Source organism: Scardinius erythrophthalmus, assembly GCF_964197995.2.
Source record: "Scardinius erythrophthalmus genome assembly, chromosome: 22".
NCBI lineage: Eukaryota > Metazoa > Chordata > Actinopteri > Cypriniformes > Leuciscidae > Scardinius > Scardinius erythrophthalmus.
Genome location: NC_138242.1, coordinates 8,411,086 through 8,439,009, shown reverse-complemented (window position 1 = coordinate 8,439,009; position 27,924 = coordinate 8,411,086). Strand labels below are relative to the sequence as shown.

Sequence of the window (27,924 nt, the reverse complement as noted above, 5' to 3'; positions counted from 1 at the left end):
AGCTTTATATAGTGCTTATAAAGGAAGCGCTCTTTGCACACTTTCTGCCGTGCCAAATCACGCATATGTGTCTCTCTGTAACATAGTAACTGTCAAATACGAACAAGAACTTAAACTGTCATAATGAACAAAACACACGTAGCCTACACACACACTTGCCAGTTTCCACCTTTTTCGTTTGCTTGCTTCAGAAGGTGAAAACGCGGCAGCCGCGCGCGCGTGTGCGCCTCGTGCACAGAGGCGGGGGTGAAAAGGCGGCAAGCGCGTGAAGGGAGATGATAAAAGCTCGTGTGCTCGCAGTCGACCGGTGTCGTTAACCAAGCTTTGATCGGCGGTCTCCTCTTTTCCTCTTCTTCTCTCTCTCTCTCTTTCGCAGTGTAATTTAGCAACCGTGGCACACCAATCCTCAGAAGAACGACTTTAAAGATCAAATCTCGCGTCTCACTGGGATTTTGCTGCATTTCTACAGTTTCTCCTTCAGCATCTTCTCTCCTCTGTGTAACCGCCAGCAGTAGGCTATCGTCACAAACTGAATGTCTCTTGCTGTCTGTGGTAATTTGTTATCATGACCACAGCAAAGGAGTCCAATGTATCGACCAAAGCAGCTCAACAGCAAGATCAGGTAGGCTACTGAAGTGATTTCCTTTTTTTTTCTTTTTTCTTTTTTCTTTACTGGACAGAGAGATAGGCTACTATTAATTTTAAGAGGTAAATTGCTTTAGTTAAACGTGAGGTGATTTGGAAAACTAACAGAAAGTAACGTTAGTAGTTCAGTCTCTCAAATTGTTTTAAATGTTTTATGAACACAATTTTTTTTTTTTTGACCATTTGGTCTTTAAGGAGAACGTAGTTTTCTTTACCAGTGATGATGACTGCAATACCGGTTTAAAGTTAGCTTCAGTCAGTTGGAAATTCATATTATGTTGTGAGTTTATTCTTACACATTGCATGTAGTTGGGAAATAATAGATGGTATTTGCATGAAAGCCAAAGATTGTTAAAGTTATAGAAATGTTATCCTGACATTACCAAGTTAACTGATAAAGGCAATCAGGCTAGTCATTAAATTACCTTTAAAAATATTATTGTTTTGATTCATTTTTTTATTGCCAGAATTATTATTATTTTCATTAGTAGCCTATAACGTTTTATGCTGTGTATCTCATTGACTGCCTTCTGTCAAAACAGAACTTTTTATCATAGTAATAAAAATAATAATGACCAAATAATATGATGATCATAGAGGACATATAACACATATGTTCTTTAAATTATAATGAACTCTCCTTTCTATGGCTAAAATGCTTAAATCACATTACTTCTCTATCTTTTCAAAATTTTGGCTTGACTAACAGTGAATGTCTGTGCTTGATTTCAAGAGAGTAAGAGTGGAAGCAGGTACAGAAACAGCCACAGGCAATACTGACTGGAACAAAGTGCAGTGCAGGAAAAGCAGTGTGAAAGGTGGGAGTCCCGCTAGAGACGGCAGAGAGGGGGCAGGTGAACATGTCAAGGGCATGCAAACTTTGACAATAGGAATAGTAGATCTGTTCTTATAAAGACAATAATGATTTCCATCTACCGTACATGTATACTATTTATAAATACATATAATACTACGTACATCTATACATAGATTCTGTAATAAGGGACTTTCCTACCATTTTAGCAATTTAAGCTTGAAGTACAGTATACCCTTCATGTTTTGTGAGTCTGCAGTCAGATATTATTTCATTGGAGAACCAATGGAATGCAGCTTGAACGACTTTTAAGTTGACACAGTGTCTTAAAACCCATGCCACTAAATGCTGATAATCAATTAGTCATGATAAAACAGCAGAAATGTGAATCTTCGTGTACATAGACCAGCAATTAGAAAATAGTGCAGGCTGAATACAAGAACCTGTCCTTTTTGCCATATTGGAAAGATTGACTAATCGTTTTACTCGATTTTAAAACGTATAACTGTGATCGACTTGCATTCAATGAGTCAAAAGTTAAACAAACAATATATTGACTTTTACAGCTTTAAATAAAATAATATATATATATATATATAATTATTTATTTATTTTATTATTATTTTTTTTTTCTTCCACAATATTGTAAGTCTTCCATTTCTTCATCTTCATTCGGAGGCCTTTCTCAGCAAATATTGATATGTGATATGTGACTAATCAAATTAATTAGCTGACGTTTAATTAATTCAGAATACAGAATTGATTGACTGTCATAATGTAATGCATAATGTATGTTTTCCATACTGCCATATATATGTTTTGTTTTGTTTGTAGTTCAGTTTAATGGAAAAGGAATAGTATTCTGAAGATAAAGGGAGAAAGCTAATGTAGCCTTGTGTTTTTTTTAATGGTGGAGTGATGCAGCAGCAAAATCTTTAACCATTCATCAATGATGCCTTTGAGCATGCTGACACAGTCATATATTTTTTCTTGAACTGTTTCCTGTGTATGTGTACGACAAGATTTCAGCGTCAATCAATTTGTCTGTCCACAGTGAATGCAAAAACGTGCTGTCACAAAACAGAGCCAATCAGAGGCACGTTTCCCATACAACAACGTAACCCGCTGCTTAACCATCATAGTACGATGTGTCGTTGGAGAAATTGTCTAGCTAGTCACGACTGTTTCCCGAAAGCGTAGTAACATAAGCAAAGCATGTTGGTTCAACAATATAGAACTCTCGTTAATGATCCAAGGAATGATTCATTTTATTCAAATGCTCTTACGTCATACTCTGGGGTTCTCCCATGTACTAGAGCACATTCACACATGCACACTTTTCAAAAACTATGATTTCTGGCAACACAAATTGTTGAACTATGTTGCACAGGAGGATGACCCCCGACCCGATTGTGCCAGATGCGAGTGATCATTCATCTCCTTAAATCATAAACCTGCAAACTCACCATCACTCACAAGACAAATGCCAGCTGCCAGTGGGCAGTGGTGCAAATGGAAGGACGAAATAAGATTACAGTAGTGCGTCACTTTGTGGTGACAGGCAGATTTTTCTAAATCTCAGCAAAATGGCTAATGAGTTCAGATGAGCATACAGTCCAGTGGTGTCCAGAAGTGATGGGTTTAAGTTAGTGAAGGAGACACCTCTGCTTCATATTAGAGTAACTGCACAAAGAAATGTTGGTCTAGGTGCAGATAATGCCTAACAGTGCTTTTGGGAAACACAGCCTTTATTGTGCTCTTATGCAATACAGTGTAACATAAAATAGAGAACAGAACATTCATGATTTAGGTAATGCTTCACCAGAAGGCATACTTTTTATGGTTTTAATTCGAGCAATTTGTCATATAATGTCTGTTTCTAAAATGTAACATTCAGTCTGTTCTTGTTCATGGTGGATTTTTATGCAGATAAGGAGCATTACATTGGTCCAATGAATTTTCATGTGGACCAGGCTACCTGAGGCATCGCAGCAATGTAGAAATCAAATCCCCGCAAAATGTGCTGCTTGTGATGTTGTGGCTAGTTTGGCAAAACCATGAATAAGCATGAAAGAGATAGGCTACCTTTCGTCACTTTAACTACCGCCATGCAGCATCAGAAAATTACTAACTAGCGGCAGGCCACACCTCAAAACTACATTATTATTATTATTATCATGATTATTTAAAGAATAGTACACAGACCTAGAGCATAAACATATGAACATACATACACATAGACACATGAATTCATACACCCACATGCTTGTCTGTGACAAAAGATAGATCCAATTATCCAGTGATGTGTGGTAAATGGCAGTATAGGCCAAGAGAAGGTACGCGCTCCTGCAGAGCAAAGCCTATAATCACACACATACAAACACATATACACACTGGTGCACTGATCCGACGGCTCACATGCACACAAACAGCAGAACAAGCCCCTGACCTGCTTGTGCTGTGTGAGTGACCATATATTTCCTTAAATTCATAAACCCTCAAAATCACCATCACTCATAAGACAAATGCCAGCTGCCAGTGGGCGGTGGTGCAAACGGTAGGACGAAATAAGATTATTATAGTGCGTCACTTTGAGGTGACAGGCAGATTTTTCTAAATCTCAGAAAAATTTATTTTTATGAGTTTTTATGAGCATACAGCCGAGTGGTGCTGGTGTCCAGAAGTGATGGGTTTAAGCCAGTCTCTGTTTTCTATCAATTGCAAAAACAAATGTGGTTGTACAAACCAGTTTTTGCAGTGTTCCATGCAGTGTGTAGAAATTCACAGTAGTCTTGTATTCAGATGTTAACGATTAATCGACGATCAATTCATTGTCGATAATACATTTTATAAATAAAACTTATCGATCGTCGATTAAGCAGGTTCATGCGTGTGCGTGCTGCTCAACCGAGAAACATGTAAAGCGAGCGTGCCGGAATTATGTTTGGAACCATTTTACACCTTCATCATGACTATAAGTTTGCGTGTGCATTCGCAGCCTTTTGTTTTGTGCAAATGTAAGTTGTACTATTGTGTTTATTTTGTGTAGGCCTATATATATATTATATTTATCTCATGTATGATACTGTACATTTGGTTAAGAATTAATGCTGTAGCGTGTGGTGATCATCTTCAGCTTCAGCACGCGCATCTCAAAAGGCAATGCACGACTAATAATGACTATGATTGTGACTGTCATATTACATAACATTATAAAGAGAACTATATTGTAATAAAACATTGTGAATTAGTTGGGTTTGGTTGCCATGTTTCATTGCGTTGCTCCAGGAAGAGCGCGGAATAAGAGCGCGGAATAAGATCGCGTCTGTATTTGATATGTCTTTTCAACACCACAGTATGGTTCTGTTACAAATAGTCAGATGATCACAGAAAAACTAGGATAAAAGTTTACACTTAAGATACTGTATAAACACTGATGTCTATGGTAGCAATTAAAATAGAGCAAATCACCTTTTGAAATTAACTTGGCTCTTCAAAAAACGACTGTATCGTTACAACGTTACACCAGTAGGTGGCGACAAGTGACTGTTAAAAAATGTAATTGTCAATGAATCATTCAAGTTTTTTTCTTTTTCTTTTTCATAACAGTGTGAACAGAACAAACTACATGGAATCTGATCTTTTCACTTCTGATTTGAGACACTTCCTAAATCAGATACAGGTGCAATGTTTTGCAATTCGACTTCAGTCTGAACAGTCATATCGGTCAAATCACTCCAAAGATTTTACATACCAGTAGTTATTTTTTCACTCAGTGAATATGGAAGACGTTAGCGATATTTGTCAGTGTAGAGTCGGTGAGCTGCTATACGTAAGTATTATTGTGACAGCTCTATACAAGCAAAACTTGAGGGAAAACTGTACGAGAATAGCTTTGCTCTCTTTCTCCTCATCCTCGTCTGCATCCTTATCGCCTGGGCACAAACTCGCTGGCTTTCATGGCACATCACCTTATAAATGAATGTGTACTTGCTAACTTGACCATGACCATCTTTGTTATTGTTCTTTTGCGCATGCAGGTCAGTTCAGGATTGTGACCTGTTTACACCCGAATCTGATATTACCCACATAAAAAACAAAATGTGAACATCCAAACAGAATTGAGCACTAAGTTTTGCAGTGTGAATGTATAGCCTAACAGAAAGCTGCTTTGTTTGAAAGTGACTTCTGTGTGTGCTTCCTACATCGCTACCTTGTTTACAATAGACATATTTGCCTACAAAATTTTGATAATGTGACCGCACTATATAGAATTTAGTAGAATTTAGAAAGATTTATAAAATGTAGCAGGACAATAATGTAAGTAACATTAATACTTAATTAGGTTGTAGGCAATTCATATATTCCGATTCACTGGCCACTGATCGGAATCAGCAAATAGCTTGAATGTTCTCAATCTGTGGTCTCTAAACTTGACCAATCACATATACCAATTGCATCTTGAAGACACAAGTCTTCTATATCACTTTCACGTCATCACCGCCGATGTGATTTTTAAACGGCATTAACAGCAGCAGCTGTTCAGTCTCGCACATGCTCTCCCTCAGAGTGTTCTGGTCATTAACCACAAATAAAAGAGGAACAAATGGTACCAACATCCAACCAAATGAAAAGGCAGGGAATGTAGATTTGAATAGCATAATTACATATACAATATTTAGTCCCACTTTATATTAGGTCTATTTAACAATATTTAGGCCCACTTTATATTAGGTGTATTTAACTGCTATGCTATGATATTTATATTAATCATTTGATACATTGCACTTATTGTGTACATACAAGGGCTTTCAAGCAATACATTTTTTTATCTAATTAATTACATGCCGATTAATTGATATAATTTATCGCACATCAAATTTGGCTGAGTGTGATTGTGCTCTCGTTACTCATGTGATATTGCTCAACTCTATCATGATATAAATATAAGGAAAAAAACTCATACAGCGGTATTTCTTATTGCATTCTAATGGCTACATTACACAGTGAGTTGTTGCGCTGAATCATGTTCATCACCAATCAACTATATGAAATGTAAGATGAACCTTGTAGGTCTGGTATTTTCCCATAACTGATTAATTAAATGAACGTGCTCGACAGCCCTAGTACATCCATGTTTTTACATTATACTTATATTTAAAAAATACCTGCATTTAATTGCATATGCAATTATTTTTTGCAATTATATCTATAATTACACTGTTGACCCTTTCCTTACACCTTAACCCACCCTTAAACATACCCATACCATCAAACCTCTTCCTAACCGTATCCATATCCCGCCTCAATAGTAGCACAAGTGTTCTGCAAAACAGCATGGACACAATAAGTACATTGTACTTATTTTTGATGCAAGTACATAGTAGTTAAAGACGCCTAGTAATTTAAATATATAAACCCAATATTTATATATTACAATAGATAAAATAAAACAAATATTAAAATTACAAATATATTAACATGACAAATAATAATTACTTTAAACAATGAGTACATTCACTAGACTGGATAATAAAGTTTTTTTTACACTGAATAATATAATATCAATTTGACATTAGGCTCTGTATGCTATTTCCTCATAGGCCTAAAGTACAGGCCATATTCTGAAATGGAAAATTCCATTGCTTTATATGCCATCTCAATTGTACTGGCTGCTAAAATGTCAGATTGTTTTGAACGTGTGTTTAAATAATGACAATCAACAGGCTGTTTAGTTATACAGGAGCTGTTGGTTCATTTAGATGGCATTTATTTCAAAATGCCAGCTTCCCTCAAGGGCGTAATTGGATAATTGGATTGCACGAACCAAGAGAGTACAACTTTGCATGACAGACCTCTGCTTAGTTTTGCAGATATTTTTCAGTCCTATATTGTACTAAGGTCTTCTTGGGGTGTGGATGTGAGTCTAGAAAATCTTCATGCATGTTGTGTTTTACTACTTTGGCCTTCCTTGCTGTAAACTGGGGTAGATGGTGTAAAAGAACATCTATGGATGACTCAGGGTTTCTTGCAAACTCTGTTGCTGTCAGGCTGTTCTGTAATGAACAGAAGGAGCAGACAGTGGGACGTGTGTTTGGCAGGGTGCGTGTGCCCTCTCTCCTGGGGCAGCTCCTACCCTTCAGAGCGAGGCTTAGCATTAGAGCCCATATGTTGACTCAAGACGGATCCAGTGTCCTCAGAGAGATGATATATTTACACAAACTTTCTTTATCCATCACTCAAAGATGTTTAGGCCTATATAGACTTTCTCTTATATATGCATATGGCTTTAACACAAGCTTGACAGCATCTGTGACGTTGTCTATAACCAGTTTGTTCAAAAACAGTACGGTACTTACAGTAATGCAATTACTTTGGAACTGTTTTTATTTTAGTATGATTTATATACTATTATAGTATTTTTTTATATATATGTTTTCAGATTTCATTTTAATTGTAGTTTAAGTTTTAGTCATTTTTACCTTTTTTAAATATTTATATTTGGCTTTAATTTTAGTATTAGTAGTTTTAGTTTTAATAATTGTAGTACTTCAGCTTCAACTTAAGCATTTCATTTAATTGCCAAGTGGGCAAATCTAGTCAAACCAAGTTATCGGTATCGGTAAAATCCACTATCGGTCGACCTCTAGTGCTAACTTAAATACCTCCGATTGGCCATTGCGTTCACGAAATCAACAGATATGTTTGTGATCGGCTACATTGCTCAACGCTGGAAAAAAATGTTTTAAAGGGGTCATATAATGCCATTTTTGTACAAGCTAATATGATTCTTTAGGGTCTAAATTAAAAGTTTGTAATATACTTTAATTAAAAGTTCTCATTAGTATTGTAAGAAAACACTAATTTTACCTGCTCAAAAACAGCTCTGTTTTCAGCACGCCGTTTCAGTGCATACAGCTTTAAATGATAATGAGCTTTGCTCACCCCGCCCCTCTGTTCTGTGCGTACACCAATTCTAACACAATAACCACGCGTTGTTCATTATAAACGTGGGATTATGAATTATATTGAGAACGTCGTACATAGAAAACATGCCGTAATGTACCCGGAGTGTAAACCTTAGATGCATTCATCATGAAGCGTGCAGCAAGGTTTGCAAATTTGCAAAGATTAATATAAATACTAATATAAAGGTTAATAAAACATTACACTCACATCTTCTGGAGGTTCAGCAGTAACACGTTGGTACCGATCCGTTTTTTCTCGTTTGTAACGCTGTCTGATGTGAAATGATTCACGCAAACAGGAAAGCACAGACGATCGTGGGGAATCCCCGTGACGGAATCCCCGCTTCAATCCTTTGGGCATATCGCTTCAAAAACAAAACTCAGCCACTGCATCTTCAATGGCTCAGATTTAGGAACATTCAAATGACTGCTGTGTTCCTTATTACACCGAAGAACAATCGCAGACGCCATTATGCTCATAGACAGCGCTCCAGTGAGGGTATCAACAATGACGCGCGGACTATGATTGGCGAGGGCGGGTGTGTGTTGAAACGCTGCAGCTGTCAATCACAATCGTGGGAGGGGCGTCCGACCGTGTGACGTCACACGGTCGAACGGCTTGATTTCAGAGAGGTTCAAACATATAAGGAGATTAAAAAAAACCACTGGATGGATTTTTATCATTTTATGATGGTTGTGTACAGGCACTGCCAACACACATTTCAGTACAATCAACTTGTAAAAGTGCATGTACCATTATATGACCCCTTTAAACAGAAACCTTTGATACTCTCGAGAGCGTAAATACAGATACAGTAGGGTAAACGTACCTATTAAGCTCAAGTACCCATTAAGCACACTACCATCTTGGAGCTCAGATTATAAAAAGAAACAGCAATGTATTATCCTATTTGATGTATTAACCAATTGATGTGTTTGTTACTATATACCTCCTGTAATTTTAAACCAATCAGACCATTGCACACTGAGATATGTGTGTCCATGTGTTCACACTGTCTGGCGGCTATTTTCAAAGCTGTCTGAAAACTTTCACCAGAAGAGGAGCCCCTCAGATGTGCATTTTTTATATGTTTAAGCCTTTATTTTGAAGAAGTACATCTTCTTATTGCAAAATTAAGAGATTAATGTTTAGACTTTTGAATATTATAACCTGGAACCTGGATGTGGGAAATAATTACAGTTAGATCTAAAAGATAGTTTTAGCAACATAGCCCAGATGCTACGAACATAGCTAGCTTACTAGCTGTATAAGATTGTGTGCTACATTAATATATTACTTCACAGGAATTAATGGCTTGTACTTTTAAATCCATAATATTATAATTTTACATTTTATTGATAGTCTGTGGTTTTAAACTTCTGTAATTTTTAAAGAATTCATATTATTGTTAGGTGAGCTTAAAGGGTGCACTACTATGACAATCACACAGCTTCAGTGTGACATCAATTAGAAAAAGCATAATTTCATAGATATTGTCTATAATAGTTGTTCATATTAAAATTGGTATAAACTTAATACATTACCTAGATTATTAATTTAGCTAAATATTTTCCTTTAAATTTTAATTTAATATTTATAAATTAAAAAATGTTTTTGCTCCAATTAAGCACAGTGTGTGCTCCCTTTAAGCTCACCCACATTAAACGTCTATGTAAATACTTAATAATCAGAATTTAAATATTAACTGATGGTTGTCACTATGTTAATCTTCAAAAAAATGATTAATAAACTTATTTTCACAGTCTTAAGATGACAAAAGCTAGACAAAACTATAGTGTATGCCCAAAGATGAAAGAGGCATGTCTTACAAAGAAGGAGCCATCAGAAACCTGTCGTATCTGTCCAAGAAGTTTGGAGTAGACAGGAAAGCTCTGACCCAGAGAGTTAAAGGGATACTCCACTTTTTTTGGAAATAAGCTCATTTTACAACTCCCCCAGAGATAAACAGTTGAGTTTTACCGTTTTCGAATCCATTCAGCCGATCTCCGGGTCTGGCGGTACCACTTTTAGCATAGCTTAGCATAGATCATTGAATCAGACAGGACCATTAGCATCTCTCTCAAAAAAATTACCAAAGAGTTTCGATATTTTTCCTATTTAAAACTTGACTCTTCTGTAGTTACATCGTGTACTAAGACGGACGGAAAATGAAAAGGTGCGATTTTGAGAGTATAGTTCCTAGCCATATCAGCCTAGAAAATTTAAACTTTACATTTTCCGTCGGTCTTAGTACACGATGTAACTACAGAAGAGTCGAGTTTTAAATAGGAAAAATATCGAAACTCTTTGGTCATTTTTTTGAGAGAGATGCTAATGGTCTTGTCCGGTTCAATTCATTATGCTAAGCTATGCTAAAAGTGGTACCGCCAGACCCGGAGATCGGCTGAATGGATTCGAAAACAGTAAAACTCAACTGTTTAACTCTGGGGGAGTTGTAAAATGAGCCTATTTCCAAAAAAGTGGAGTATCCCTTTAAGGAGCACATTGGTTTGTTTTGTTATTTGATTTTTCAATATGGGTTACATAGCTGAACGTGGACTAGTCTAGATGTTGCAATGAGTTTGAATGACACGTCACTATGAATAGGATAGGCTACCTGATCAAATTGAATGCCTTGTTGCTTGATTTTAGTGTTCTGTTTTTTTGTGATTGACTCTGTACCTTCAAATAAAACTTTTTTCAATTATTCCTTAAAAAGGTTGTTTAAAATAAACAAGAATTTTTAATAAAACTTGTTGTGAGCTTATTGGGAACAGGGGTGTGCTTAAAGGGTACAAAACGTACCCATTAAGCACAGCCAGACTTTTTATATTTAATGATGTACATCTTAATTGAAATACTTTTGTCATTTAAAATAAAATGAAATATTATAGTGTGAGAGATTAATATTTTATTTTAAAATAACTTCTTGTACTAAAACCAATATCTTGTGCACTAAAAATGTCTCAATGTAGATTTTGGTGAGCTTAATAGGTACGTTTACCCTATATGTTTGCCAAATCTGTTTTGCCAATATGCTATTATTACTGAGAAAACTGATCCTAGACCAGCAGTAATGGGCAGTTTTTCCTTCTAAAAGCAATCTGAAACGGCAGCAGGCAGTGATTTGAGTGAAAAATTCCATGCTAGTCTCAAGTCCGTTGCCAGGGGAAGGCTAAGCCTTCTTACACACGCTCCGCCTATGTTCTGCGATCTCACAAATTATTATTTTTTTAAGTATAAATTTCATTCAGTCTGAGTTAATATGAGGTCATATAACTGCACAGTGCACACGCATACAAAAATGGTAAGTTTGTTTAATATAGTTTTAAATGAAGTGTGGCATCACATTGCAGGCCACTTCATCAATAACGGAGAAGTGCTTTAGCAAATAGCCTATACTAGCTGTACAATCCTGTGTTTAAACCCTTCTGATTTTCCTCTTAGATTTCTGCTTAAAGTGTTTTGTGTGTTTTTACAACTGAGGGATGTGTTGAAATTATTTCCTGTGGTAATCAACAGAATGTCACAGATGTCGTTTATTGATTATTAACTTATTGATGCCAAACCTTGACTATTCCTTTAAGATGATTGGATTTACTGTTCCTTTGTGCATGTGTAACACAAAGCTTCTTCAGATTCATTTTCCTGTACGTTCATGGCCTCAGCAAAACATCTCTGAAATGGCACAGATGGAGATAATTAAGGCTTTCAAGGAATATTTGGTGGAAATTATCAGGATTTTTTTTTTCTTTTTCTTTTTCTTTGCAGTGTCCACAGATTGACAATAAGAGAGAGGACTGTAAAGCACACACTCTTTTGAGGGATTTTTGTCCCAGCCGCAGTTATGATCAAAAGAGCCTATGAATTCTACACCTTGATGAGACGATAGATTGGAATCTGGCCATCAGCGCAATGCATCATGGGCATTGCCCTCTACCCAACAGCAGTTACTTTTTTACCAGACAGGCAAAGCTGGTGGCAAAGCTTAGATGAGATAAAAACTGGATTCCTCTCTTTCTGTCTCTCGCTCATCCTCATCTTCTTTGCTCATTTCATGTCTTTGTTGGCTGCCAAATCAGATGGCAGTGTTCTTACATTTCTAATAGTTTGTGGAGTGTAGTCTCAGATTTGTGGACAGAAGAGAGTGTTTTATTGGAAGGGTGAGCGTATTTCTGCTCACACTGTATTATGGGAGCAGTTTTTTTGAAGAATAGCTGAAGAAAGAACATATTTGATACTTTTTTTGGACATCTTATGATGAGTTTATTAGTGACTTTAACAAACCTTTTACATGATGTAATGCTTAACAGATGTTTGTTCATAAACAATTGAATATACTAATTGGATAAAAAAAACTGATTCATATTTTTATTAGGGATTGGTTGACTCAGGTGGTGGTGGGGTGGGCGTGGGGGGGGGTATGTTGAATTGGTTTAAACATGGTAAAAAGTGTTAAATGGAGCTGAAAGTGCTAGACGCACATTACTAGCTGAATGCATTATTAAATTAGCTGAATATGTAATACATGAACACTCAAGGGATGTAAATTTGTGATCAGTAGACATTCAAATTTTGTGAACTTTCTGCAGCCATCGGTTCTATTTGAGCCTGTAAATAATAATGGTTGACTGGTTTTACAGTAATTTGACATTTTACAGTACAATATTTTTAATTTAATTTGCTTTTTGGAAGTGAAAAACAACAAGTCACCTTATAATTTACTGTGAAAAGACATAAATTGACATTCCTAGGATTCTATGTGTGACATTTCTCTTAACCCCCTGTCTTTTTTGTTGTTATAAGTGTATTATAAAAGGTTCAAAACAGTTTTTAGTACTTCAATAGGTATATTAATATTATCAGTTAATAAAATATACATATTTTTGCTGTAAATTTAAGTTAAATGCAGACGGTTTCTCTGCGTCTTGGCCTGCTTGTTGAGTGTCCCAGCGAGAGTGTTGCATTGAAAAATGGAATGGTGTAACATGTTAAAAGTATTACAACTTTTAAAAACTGAATTCTGTTTCAGTCTATTGTACTCCTTTTTAAAGCTACTCACTAACATCTATAGAGTTTAAAAACAAGACCATACTTAATATTCATATACATTTTATTTTTGAATGGACTGATGATCTGTTAAGAATTACATATTTGATTAATAACAAATGCTGAATAATGACTTTTGCGATATTTTGTTTTCTCTAAGCTGTGAGAAACATTCTCTAAGAATGAACCAGCAGGTTTTAAAGTTCAGATTCAGGTCAGAAAATCTAGTGAACCACTGTTGTTGTGATCATTTATTAACAGTATTTATTTAATTATTCAGATCCATTCAGAATATTAACAACTTCACATATTTATGGTCCCTTAACTGTATTCTTTACTCTTTGAAAATTATTATCGAAAGTGTTATTTCTGTAAATTAATGCACCACATCAATCAAGTTTGATGGTGAAGGGATGCGTTCAACAATCTGTCCATTCATACATTCATGCTAATTGCCAATCCATTACACAAAGATTGAATGCTAAAGATTTATAAAGCATTTAAAGACCATTTGGCATTACACAAAGATTGAATGATTGAAAATATGCTATTAAAATATGGACCTTGGAGACAGAATGAATGGTGGGAGGAGAGTGCAAAACCTCTTAGATATGATTCTGTCACCTTATGAAGTCTGTTTGCTGACACATGTTTCTTCGATTACATTTGTGTCTGTGGGCATTAATCACTGGGACATGTGATGCTCAAAGCAACTTGATGTATTATTGTACTGTAGAATGTGATGGGTGTGCGTCTGCAGGTGTGCATAATGGCTTTGAACATGACTTATCCTATTGAATTTTACCGCTGGAACTATCCGTTTAATAAAATTCACTCTGCAGTGAGTGATATAATTATATAACTGGAAGGAAATTGGCATCCATGTCTTCAAAATATGTAGTTGATGTCGATACTTTAGGAAGGCATTCAAAAATATTTTTTCACCCTAGGTATAATACAAGAGCAATTTTACGGTAATATTTTCCTCAGCAGACTAGGAGGAAATGAGCAAAATGAGAACTATTGATCTTCTTCTCTCTATAATGGGGGAAATTTATGTAGCAATCCCACACTTTAAGCACTGAATAAGTCATTGTATCCATTTTTAATACCCAAATGACCCTTTCTGTGTTCCCATCAGATTATTCTTAGAGAGATATGGTTTCATGGGACCCTGTATAAATAAGTACCATGCCCTTGCTATTGCTTGGTGTTGAACAGAATAAGGGTCCGCTGATCATTATCATCATCATCATCATCATCCTTTCACACATTATCAACCTGCACTTTCATTTCACCACAGTGCTCTGACTGAGTTCAATCTCATAGTGAAACACTGAATTCATTGGTCAAATATGAAGCTTTGGTATATTCATAGAAATTGTTGAAATGTATGGCCACTGCAGTTGTTCATGCACTCATATCTGTCATGTCTTTGTACAGATTTTGCAGCAGATACCAAATTAAGCAGTATTGTTATGATTTTCAGTTCAAACTGCAAAAATAACAAGTAAACATTTCTGTTTATTAGGCTATGTTTTTTTTTTTTTTTTGTCAGTAATCTTTCACTCTCCTGCTGTCAGTTTCCTGTCTGTGAAGTTGAGCCCATTGGCTGGTCATATCCACAGCCTCGGCCTTGAATCCACATCAAACCGCATCTTGGCATGCAGCGTTTGGCTGTGCAAGACTGTCAAACCTCCCACTGCCTCCAAATCAACTGAAAATGCATTCTCTGCTTACTACATATGAGCAGAGTGTGATTTACTTTTCAAGTTCAGGAGTTCAGTAACTGATGTGTTTAGACTCTTTCTTAAATAAGTTAAGTAAAATGAACAAAGTGAATAATTACAAACCTTTTGATTTCACACAAAAATGCTTAAGGCAATTTTTATTTTTATTTTTACACACAATTCGTTTATTTTAATTGTAGACTATTTTTTTAGTTACTTCACCAACATCAGTACAGCTATGTTCAGTTGAGTAAATTGAACAAGGTTTTCTCCCCTGTGTATGATTTGATATTCTTATTTTGAACACCAAAAACCAAAGTGCCTTTACGAGACCATAATTATTCCTGTTGTCCAAATAGCTTACGAACTTGAGATATGCTAGCTTAACAGTTTAGTAGATTTTAGTTCACTCTTTCCCTGCCAGCGTTTTTTTTTTTTTTTTTTTTTAAGTTGCCAGCCACCCCCAGCGTTTTTGATCATATTCACAAAAATGTCATGGCCCCCAGAATATTTTGTTGTATTAGTATCTGAACAGGCAATATACCAAAAGATATGTAATCTTTGCATTTTAGGCAACTAGCCTACATCTGTATAGATGAGAGACGAAAAAACAGTATAAAAAATATTAATTTTTAATTAATAATTAATTTTATAAAATGGGGCATGCTGTTATGTACTGCACGTATTAAGTGTATTATTTACATTGCAATAACCATAAATGAAAACATAACTTAATTTATTAATATTTCTTTACATTTTCTTTACAGTTTTTAACACTGGTACAAAACACATATAACACTGTGGTACTTTGGTTTCTTTGCAGGGACACCGCCTTCACCTGCAATGTCTATCGGCTCGCTTTCGGGTTATACTTTCCGCGACTGCGCAACTGGGTTATAGGTTGCCAGGTTGAGGTGACAAACGGGTTGAAATGGTGTGTGGATTGTGTGAATATAATGCATTTAATACAAGATCTGGCAACTGGTCAACATTAGACAAACATATTGGTCCGATTATTCATAAAGAAGTTTGGGCCATGCAAATTACGGGAGTTTCCCGGGAGAAATAACAAACCGGGAGGGGTCCGGGAGATAGGGCTAAAAAACGGGAGAAACCCGGGAGTGTTGACAGGTATGTTTTAAGCCAACGTGTTTTGATTGTGTTGTGTCATGTAGCTGTTGCTTTTATTGCGGACAGACTAATGACTTGACACTGGAAACTTGACACAGTAACAGTGTAAGATGTTTAGAACGAAAAGCATATGAGCCATAGCCCAGCAATCAAAAAGTATAAATGTTGTTTGAAATGCCATGCTTACAAGTGGATCCAGCAGCCATTGCTGTGAAGCTGTTTGATCCAGACCGCTGTCTCCTGTGTGCATTTGGTTGCTTAGTTATGACTAATAATGACTCTAATTGAGCTTAGTCTGTCTCCTTGCTGCTGGCCGGAGGGGTCGCCCCCTCTTTCACTTTCCTATAATTTCCCCGTCTATACACTAATGAACTCTAGAGTTTGTAATCTGGTTTGCAAGCTCCTCAGGCTGATGTCAGATGCAGGTGAATTACGTGATGGAGATTAAAAATGGCTCTTTTTCAAACTCTTAGCAGTCACATTTATAATCATACTGCTTTTTTTTTGTCGCATTCAGTGACAGTCTGTAAAGAAGAACCATTATGGTTGTGAATATTTTTTTGGAACGACAGATCAGAGATGCTAGAATTTCGATTGAGCTTGTAGCTATATAGTTTGGTTGTAGTCCAAGACTGAAATGTTTCTTCAAAACCAAGTGCCTATGGAGGGCTTGCACACCAATGAAGAGCCAATATTTATTGTTGCTCAGAGAGGCTTAAAAACACAGCTTTGTCAATAAGTAAATTCTGTTATTTTTTTCTTAAAGAAACATGGAATATTTCCCATTACTAAATTCTTTATACTCACCCAAACAATGCAAGAGTTTAAAACAGTTTTTTTTTTCTGAAAGTGGGTGAAAATTTTGTACTTCCTTTATTTCTCAGTTCTTTGAGTTGTGAAACAAAGTTCTTGGTCTTATAGGAGTACAGAAGACAGCTGGCTCACTATTGAACAATGTAGGTTTTGTCTGTATGTGGCATAAAAACATGGACTGAAAATATATAGCCTTATACACTATGGGGAAATATGACCGGCATTCTGACCTCCATTTTCTTTTTGTTGCAATTATTCTGCTTATTGTACATATAAAAGACCTATATATATATAAAAATTCATAGACCCTCAAACAAATTTTAAAGTAAATATATAAATATAAGTAGTCTTAATACAAAACAGAATAAATTTACTTAACAAATTCACAATAAAACCTAAGCCACCTAACCTAAATACAACAATTTAACACTACAGTACTAATAACAGCAAAGTAGTCTGTTGCTGCTGTATGCTACAAACCAACTTTAAATTTCAGCAAGTGTTCAAAACGAACTGTGGTTGGTTGCGTTACATGTCAGTCAGTCCGTGGCTGATATTTTTATTCTTAAATACATGTAAGTGAATGTGTTTAGTCATTTAAGAAACCTTTATAATGATCATGATTCATGTTAGTTGATCTATAACGCACAATGGACGCCATGTTAGTACGCACCGTAGTTCAGATAATCTGTCAGATTTAGGCCTACAACACGTCAATTCATTTGAATTTAGAACGTTTTAATCACACAGATGTGAGCGATCAAATGCGGTGGTGATGCTTCTTACATCCGTTTCGGAGAACCAGAGGGCAAATATTTCAACCAACAGCTGAGGCATTATAAGTGGCACAGAAATGAGGCACCGAAATATGCGTTTTGATATGGTCCGGTTACGTACCAGTTACTTAGGTACCGGTTCCATATCGGTGCCCAACCCTAAGCACGAAAATACAAGTATTAGATCGGGACTCCGTATCAGCAGATATTTTGCATTTAGTCACTTTCAAATTATTATTATTATAGAGATTAACATTTGTCAGTTGGTATGTTGTGTGTTAGAAAAAAAACACATTAAAAATGTTTGAATGCCATAAAATATATAAAATATAATAAGTACTCTAAACGGTACGTTTACACGAAAACGATATACGCTTAAAACGGAGAAGTTTTTCCTTTTTCCTTTCCTAGTTTTCTGCGTACAGACAACACCATTGTCAAAACGATCCCCATTCACACGGATCCACGAAAACGACTAAAACATTGTATTCTGCTGCCAGGCCATTAGAGGGTGATGAAACACTATAGACTGAACGCGTAATACGCATGTGCATGACATCATCATTTTTCACAGATACACGCTTTTATTGTTTAAAAGGAGACCGTTTTCAAAAACTTGCACTTTGAAACCAATTTTCAAAAGTTTGCGTTTTTAGCCACCCAAAACACCGTTGTCGTGTAAACGAACGGCCAAAACGCATACAAAGTTTTAAGTTTTTAGTTGAAAATTGTGTCATGTCAACAGCCCCTAAGTGGGTGTTATTTTAAAGAAAGTTAGCAGGGTCAAACCTTTCAAATAAAGCCATTCACAAAAAGATGTTTGAAAGGTTTGAAACTATAAAACAATAGAGGTATCCCTTTTTAAGCCACTGCCTGTATCTTTCACAGCATATTTAGCTCATTCGGCAGACTAATAAGAGATCTCGCTGTCACATCTCTCCCCATTGCTCTCAGCTTTGACTAGCATGCCACATCTGAGTCTTGAATAGGGAGAATTTTAAAGGCCCAAAAATATGCATATTCAATGACAGACTTCAAACACCACACCGCTATCTGTGAGGCAGAAAGTGGAGCTTGGGGTCACAGTCACACGTCGATTTAAAAAGCTCTTTTGGAAGTTCTTGAATTTGATATGATGCATTACGATTTTCATATGCAGTGAAGGTTGTAATGTCACCTATAACAGTATCTCCTCCCTTGAGGACACCAACACGGTTCAAATAAGGTTCAGACTTCACTACAGAGCTGTGATTAGTGTTATCACAAGGTTGTTGTTTTTTTTGCTTTTGAACGAATGGGTGTTGTTACACTGATAAAAAATGTACCTTGTGCATTCCTGACCTGCCACTTGTGAACATTTTACATCAGGGATTCAGAATTTTTCCTTATTTTCTGACTTGTTGTGCCATTGTTTTCAAATGCTTTTAGACCAGAATAAAGGATGAATTGAGGTGATAGTGGAAGAAAGTATGTTTTATCTTTGTGTTTAATTATTGAACCATAGATCTGTGTACATGGTTTTGGGAGACGAGTCTTGCGTGGAGGTTCACTGGGTGCTAAAAGCATCTCAGATCCACTCAGGTCATGTAGTATTATGCGAGTGTGAAAGAGAAATACAAGAGGAAGATATTTATTTCTATTTTATTTTTTTACAGATTTTCCATAGTTTTATATAATTATTTTGTATAGATTATATGTGAAATATTGTTAACGCTTTATTTTACAGTCCTGTCCTAAATTTTGGGTCAGTGAGATATTTTTATTATTATTCTTTTTATTAATTTATTATTCAAGGACGCATTGTCACAAGTGACAGTAAATATATATTATTTCTGAAATTTCAATTTCAATTTCAATTTTCTTTTTTAATTTTCTATTCACCAAAGCGTCCTGAAAAAAAAATGCATCAGGGTCATCTCTTGAGCAGAAAATCAGCATATTAGAATGATTTCTGAAGGATCATGTTACATTGAAGACTTGAGTAATGATGCTGAAAATCACAGGAATAAATCACACTTCAAAAACAAGTCTGTGGTAACACTTTATATCGATGGTCCACCGTTGACATTCTACTAACTATAAGTAACTTTGCAACTAGATGTCAGCTAACTCTTAATAGAGTATTGTTAGACTGTTTGCTTAATATCTGCTGATACTTTATTTTATTTTTTTGTGAACAATTGTTTTTAAGCAGTCAGTTCAATATAAGAAAAAAATATATAACATATTAAAGTGAAACCCATACCCCTCACCCACCAAATAGGTAGACTTATACGGTGCTAAGGAATTGTAAGACATTGCAGTGGAAAAGGTAAAAAATAAAATACCTAATCAATAGTTAGATAGAAAATTGACATAAAAATACATTTTACATCAAAAAGAAGAAACAAAGGATTTAACAATGTCAAAAGTTCCACTCCAATTATTTAAAGTATTTGCCTTTGCTCCATGAAGGTGAGCTGTTGATAGCTCCAAAGAGCTGTTCATCGTATGTGGAGGAATCCAATGACTGACTAACATTTTCTTTGCAGCAGTGAAAGCAGCTAAAAGTAAGTTTCTCTGTTGCTGAGACAAGGCCAATTCAGAAAGAAAAGTTCTGGAGTCGAAACCACATCCTTATATATCAGGAATGATATGTCATGAGCAAGCTGAGACCAGAAAGGAAAAAGTGCAGGGCATTCCCAGAAAAATGTAAATATTTACCAAGTGTTCTCTGCGGGCATAAATTACAATTTGGGGAAGGAGACAAGTGCATAAACATTTTAAAGGGGATAGGTAAAGTCAGAAGTTTCCAATGTATCATCTGATGATTTGTTTTTTTTGAGGATGATGAGATTGTCTCCAGAATTTGCTCAGTGAATAAATGTTTTATGTCCTCATTAGGGATGAGTCGCGATCTTGGAATAGTCGAACTGTGTGCGAAATTCGATCATAAAATAGCTTTTTCGAATATCGTTATATTTTCGCAGGGTAGTGTTATATTATAACAGGGTATTTTCCTGTCGGGGACACAGGGTGTCGCTAACATGAATGAAACCCCCTACTGCGCGATCTAGGCTGCGTTGTGTACATAGTGTAAACAAACAACAGAAGAAGAGCATTGTCGTGACCTCGTGACCGTTAACTCTGCGATCAACCATGCAACAACCAGGAAGCTCTGTGTGGGACTCGTTTAAAAAAAGATAACAATGATAAAGTTGAGTGCAAGTTATGCCAAGAAAAGCTAGCATACCACCACTCTACAACAACGATGCATAGCCACCTGAGATCAAAGCACCCGGCAGCAGCTTCATCCTCCTCAGGCAGCACCCAGCAGTCAATGGCTGGTTTCATGGGTAGACGTAAGTTAGCAATCTCCTGCTTGAGTGTGCCTGCGACTTCTGTGCCATCCGAGCGGGTGTTCTCCGCAGCTGGACTTATTGTTAATAGATTGCGCTCGCGTCTCATCCCAGAACATGTTGACATGCAAATTTTTTATATGCAAGAATATGACATATGCCTAAGCGTTAGGCTATGAATAGTTTCATTGATTGAAAACTAATTTGTTTAAGAAGTAGTCTATTGCTGGTAACAAGGCAGGTTCGCATAAAATCGTTATGACATGTATCCTTACCTCATTTATTTTATTTTTTTATCTAACGAGCATCTGGTTTGGCGATGCAGAAACGGACTGTCTTGCTTATTGTTTTTCTTTTTTTCCAATTAGCCTACCATAGGCCTACTATGTAAACAAAATAAAATAAACGACGAGAATGTTACTTGTTCAATTAAATAAACAGTTTGATGACAAATCGCTAAAGATGAAATGGCCTCCCTTTCTGTCATTGTAAGAATGTGCATTTTTTTCCTTTTTTTCCCCCCTCCGATTTTCGAACAATATTCGAGTTTTGCTCCGCGATTGTCGAATGGCATTTTTGGCATAAATTCACATCCCTAGTCCTTACTGATATCCTTAGTCCAAACAGTTGATATGGAAAAAGGTGTGTATGAGTTTTTTAGGAGAAAAGAGTAAATAGCTGAGGCAGAAGTAACAGAATTATCAGTTGGAAGAATTGTCTTTCACAAGGGGATGTACATGTAATTGTGAATCCCAGGGAACTCCATATGCGCCAAGCCCAGATCTAATGAGAAGATACATGGAAAAGGAAGTTCCTGGTAAATTAAAGAGAGCCTTAATATCTTGAAATGATTTCAGCCCTTTGTCATAATAAATGTCACCAAAGCAATTTACTTTACATTTAGCCCATTGTGGACAATGAAATGTCCTGATAAAAAAATTACTATTATGGAACAGAGGTGAATGACAATGCCAAATCAAATTTGGCTTTTTTTCTGGTCACCGTTCTCCAAGTAGAAATAAAATGTGTTATGATAGGGCCAAAATAAAGTTTACATTGTCTCTTCCAATCAGAAAAGATTGTGAACATACCTGGCCAGTAAGAATTGTAGCTGAGGGATTAACGTACAAGGTTTTAATCATATTTATAAAGTTAGAGCTAAAACGTAGGTGATATAGCACTGCCCACAAATAATTCCACTCCAAATGGTCGAATGCTTTCATTGCATCTAAAGAAAGTATTGCAGAGGGAGAAGTACATGTTTCTGCTGAGTGAATTATGTGAAGCAGTCTTCGCAGGTTATCTGAGACAGAGCGAGTTTTGATGAATCCTGTATGATCATGATCAAACTTAATGTATTATATAGATACAGATGCTTTTGGTCAAGCATTCTAGACGACAGGCTAAAACTTTGGCATATATTTTAACATCTGTACCAATTAGAGAGAATGGGCGATAACTAGAACATAATGTAGAGTCTTTATCTTTTTTCAGCAGAAGAGATATAATTGCCATGTTCATATTTTGCAGAAAGGATCCTTGATCGATTGAATATTGCATCATGTCTAGCATAAGTGAACCCAACTCGGCCCAGAAGGTCAAATAGAATTCAACTGGTATGCCATCTAGGCCTGGGAATTTACCCTTGCTCATACCTCTGACTGATGATTCTAATTCAACAAGTGATATAGGTCTAGCTAAGAGCTCAGAGTCTGATTCTGATATATGCGTAAGAGTAAGAGTAGATAAAAAGGAAGTATAGGATTTAGAGTCGCATTCAGAGTTAGATCTGTATAGTTCATACTAAAAGGAACGAAAAGTTTGTTTAAACTCTCCTGGTCAGTCAGAACCTCACCGGCTTGAGATTTCACTGCTGTAATATGAGCAAATGTTTCGCTATTACGTAGTCTTAAAGCCAATAAATGGCTAGGTCTGCTACCATGAAAATAATAGTTTTGTCTGGATCTTTGTATAAGCAATTCAGCTCTGTATCTATATAATAAATTAAGTTCTTTCCTAACAGTTTAAATTTTAGATGTAGTATTATCAGAAAAAGAATGTTGGTTTGCCTGTTCTAGAGACTGAAGTTTGGATTCCAGGTCAGACATTTTCTTACACTGAGTTTTTTTTTTTTTTTTTTTTTTTGCGAAAAGAAGCATATGAAATCGAAGTATTCCTGATAAAGCCCTTTTTCGCCTCCCACAGTATTCGTGGGTCATCTACCGAGCCTTTATTGATGCCAATAAAGTCACACAGTTTGGTTCTAAATTGATCACAAAAAAACTCATCCTTTAATAAATTAGTATTAAAACGCCACCTAGGGGCTCGTGGAGAGTGCTATGGTCTGAAAGAGATCGGGGAGAAAGGTCAAATTCAAAAGGTCAAATTCATGGAAAGGTCAACTTCCATTAATATGATTTTTGTCTAGCTGAGAAAAATGTGTACAATTTTTGGGAAGGGCTAAATAACCGCCATGTATCTTGTAATGAAAAAAGAGGCTATGCATTGATTGAGTTGCTCAGTAGAAACAGGAAACAAAAGAAAAATTGCCACCAGACCTATCAAGGTCATGGGACATTTCAGCGTTCATATCTGTTCCTATGACTATCTCAAAGTCCGTTAGATCAGTGAGATAGGTAGACAATTCAGAGAAAAAAGTTGGATCTGGACTACATGGTGCGTAAACTGAGAGAAAATCTATCTTCCTATTCTCAACCACAGTTTGTATACAAGTTATTCTGCCAGGATTATCACCATTACTGTCTAGTATGGAGATATTTAAATTTCTTCTAACAATTATTAATACACCTTTTAGTTTTCTTGTCAGTAGTGGTGAAAGAGACCACCTCAAAAAATGTGTTATAGCATCTACGGACATCCTCCTTCCTCAAATGAGATTCCTGAATTGTGACCCTGCCTGTGAAAACCCAGCAGAACATTCTGTGAAAATATAACCTTCATATCTTTAATATTGACTGAGTAAGGCCATGTCAAAGATTTGCTAAAATTCGGGCTCAGAAAATCATATTTTTGAGAAATTCTAATTTAAAAATAGGTTATTTGTTAAAACTGCAACACATTTGATCCATAGTTTTCCTGCATATGTGCCATATAACACATTCAATCTGAGATTCTCCCCTTTTTAGTGATATATGATACATCAGTGGAAAAATTCTTAAAGTTTTGTAAAACAGGTCTATTTATTATGATGTGCATGTCCAAAAAGCTAAAAGCATAAAAACATTGAAACCAATGGGGGTGCCACAAGAGCTTGATCGTAGCAACAATTACCATGTCAATTCAGTGGAATGATTTGTATAACTTTATTAGTAAAATGTAATATCAGTGAAAAAATGTCAATAATATCAATTAAATAACTTAACATTTCTCATTCGCTGTTCCTGCCTCTTACTTCGGTGTCGCCGTGTCAGATGTCAAAACAACACATTACCATTCAGCAAATAACACGTAGCAGGCCAAAAATGTCCTTAAAATAAGTTTAATAGTATTGGCAGAATACTGAGCTACAAAACAAATAAGTAGTTCTTAAAATATTGGTTATGACAAGAATTGTCATTGTGTTGACCTGATTACTGCTCGTGGATTGATATTAAAGTCTGTTTTTACTCTTTCTAATAGAAAAGACACAGAAACGAAGTTCCTGAACCGAATGATATAAGAATCAGCAGTGTTGTTGCGCAAAATAAACCCAGAGACGATTGAAATCAATGTTTAGGAAGCCCACGTCCGGGGGTTTTTTGCGCAAAAGTATAACATAGTCAATAAAATCATTAATTTCAGTATTTATCATTTTATAAATGAAAATGAAAGTATTAGCCTACATCTCAAAACCATTGGTATAATCTATCATTTATAGCAATAAACACACATAGCCAATTTTTGTCATTTTTATGGCTATGACTACTTTGACGCTCGTTAACTCATAATTCGATTCTGCGACTTTAGCCGGGGTTTTCACAGGCGGGGTAACAATTAAATTATCTGTCACTTGTTGCTCGAGTGCATCCAAACGGCTAGTGTGTTCGTTGACCACTCGTTTCTGCTCTCTCTGTTGGCACATATTCTGGATTTTAATCATGTGAAAGGTGAATTTGGTGTGCACTGCTGTTAATTCGGTTTTCAAAATGTCCTCAAATCGCTTTATAGTGGTCGCCATGTTGTCCTCCATGTCCGCTCGGCCCGTCGCGGCTGCTGATTTAGTTTTCTTCTTTATTGGAGAATATGATGGCGAAAGATAAGCAAGTTTCCAACTGTGTGACATTTATAAACCAACTGGAAACGAAAAAACTACCCCAGATGTCAAAAATAAAGTCAAAAAGCTGTAAAAGAAGGGCTAAATACGCGGAGCTTGACTAATGTGCGTCTGGGCACTTCTTTCAAAAACATTATAAAACAAATCTTACTGACCCCAGTGTTAGTACTGTTGTGAATCATCAGACTCAGTCAGGTCCATTTGCAACAGTTTAATATTATTTAAAGTCAACAGGCAAGGGTCCAATACCGGCAAGAACAGTGTAGCAGGGCAGGCGAGGCGTGAAGAGAACCAGGCAAGGGGTCAGAGGCAGGCAGCAGACAATACAAGATCCAGGAATCAGGCAGAAGGTCAATGGGCAGGCAGCAGACAATCAAAGAGAGAGTTTCAGCAAGGGTCACAAACACAGGCAGGATAACTTTCTAGAAAACGCTCAGAGATGCACATAACAGTGAAACAAGACTTCGCACAGAGTGTGCTGTGAGTGTGGTTTATATAGGGCTGGGAATGAGTAACAGCTGTGTGTGATCATTACTCACAGGTGAAAATGGAATCAGTGCAAGAGTGAGGCATTGTGGGATTTGGAGTTCAAGAGACAGTCAGTATTCGGGTGAGGGAACCCGTTGGCGGTTACTGAGAGAGATTGCGGGACTAGTAGTCGTGACAGAGCCCCCCCCCCTGCGAGCGATTCCTGGCGCGAGGATGCTGGCGACGACGGGGTCTACCACGTGGTCGAGGAGCAGGCTTGTTCGGGTGGTTTAGATGGAACTCCTGAGTGAGCGTGGGGTCCAGTATATCTTTGGCGTTGACCCATGACCGTTCCTCTGGACCGAACCCTTCCCAATCAACTAGATACTGGAGATTACCGCCCCGGCGCCTGGAGTCTAGCAGTTGGTGGACTCGGTAGGCCTCTTCGCCCTCCACTAGGATGGATTGGGGAGTTGGCTCTGCGGACCTCTCCTCCCCTTCCTCGATGGGGTCCGTGGCCGGCTTGAGCAGTGAAACATGGAAAGTGGGAGCAATGCGAAGGTGATTAGGCAGGGCAAGACGATAGGATACTGGGGTGATCTGCCGGAGGATCTTAAATGGACCCACATACCTCGGGCTGAGTTTCTTGCAGGGGAGCCGGAGGCGGAGGTCTCGAGTAGAGAGCCACACCCACTGGCCAGGTTGGTACTCTGGGTTGGGTCGACGGTGACGGTCGGCCTCTCTCTTGCAGCGATTTATGGCCCGCTGGAGGTGAGTGTGTGCAAGGTTCCATGTCGCCTCACTGCGCCTTAACCAATCATCCACGGAGGGAACGTTAGTGGGTTCGCCAGACCATGGGAACAGGGGTGGTTGAAAGCCGAGGATACATTGAAAGGGGGTCAGACCCGTGGAGTGTTTTCGGATGGAGTTCTGGGCGTACTCCGCCCACATTAAGTACCGACTCCAATCCTCTTGATGAAGGTGGCAGTAAGACCGAAGGAACCGGATGATTTCTTGGTTGAGGCGCTCGACTTGTCCGTTGGCCTGGGGATGATATCCGGACGTAAGGCTCACGTTAATCTGGAGCATCTGGAAGAAGGCTGCCCAGACTCGAGAGGTGAATTGGGGACCCCTGTCGGACACGGTATCTTCGGGCAGCCCATAAAATCGGAATACCAGGTTGCAGAGGTGTTCAGCCATCTGCAGAGCAGTGGGGAGTTTGGCGAGCGGAATAAGACGACAGGCTTTGGAGAAACGATCTACCACTGTGAGGATGGTGGTGTGACCGTCGGAGGGGGGTAAATCAGTAACAAAATCGATGGCAATATGTGACCAGGGGCGTTGTGGGACTGGGAGAGGATGGAGTAGACCGGCGGGCAGTAGTCGGGACGCTTTCTGAGTGTTACAGTTCTGGCACTGCTGGATGAACTTGCTGGCGTCGCGGACTATGGTGGGCCACCAGTAGTGGTTCTGGAGGAGTTGAATGGTGGCCGTGATTCCTGGGTGCCCAGAGCTGGGGAGAGCGTGTACGTGTTCCAGGACCCTTTTTCGGAGTGCTTCGGGGACATGAACTCTATTGGGAGGACAGTCTGGGGGAACTTCTATCTGGGCGTTGGCCTGACTGAGCTCGGTTTCAATATCCCACTGGATAGGACCGAGGACGAGGTCGGGGTTCAGAACTGTTTCAGGAGTCTGGGAGGTCAGGTCCGAGTCATATTGACGAGACAAAGCATCAGCCTTAGTGTTCTTAGAACCGGGACGGTAAGTGACCGTGAATTGGAACCGAGTGAAGAACAGAGACCATCTGGCTTGTCTGGGGTTCAACCTCTTGGCTGTGCGGAGGTACTCTAGATTCTTGTGGTCCGTGAGTACAGTGAAGGGGTGTGAAGCTCCCTCCAGCCAGTGCCGCCACTCCTCG

At 37.5% G+C, this 27,924-nt stretch overlaps 1 protein-coding gene across 1 annotated transcript in view; it reads left to right on the top strand.

Moving 5' to 3' along the window:
• Positions 1-267: 267 nt before the first annotated feature.
• Positions 268-27,924, top strand: part of dpp6a (dipeptidyl-peptidase 6a) — a 202,992-nt gene continuing 175,335 nt past the window's right edge. Inside the window, exon 1 of the mRNA XM_081352579.1 lies at positions 268-622. Within this exon, the coding sequence (XP_081208705.1) occupies positions 566-622 (57 nt within the window). The 5' untranslated portion in view covers positions 268-565. The remainder of the gene's footprint in view (positions 623-27,924) is intronic.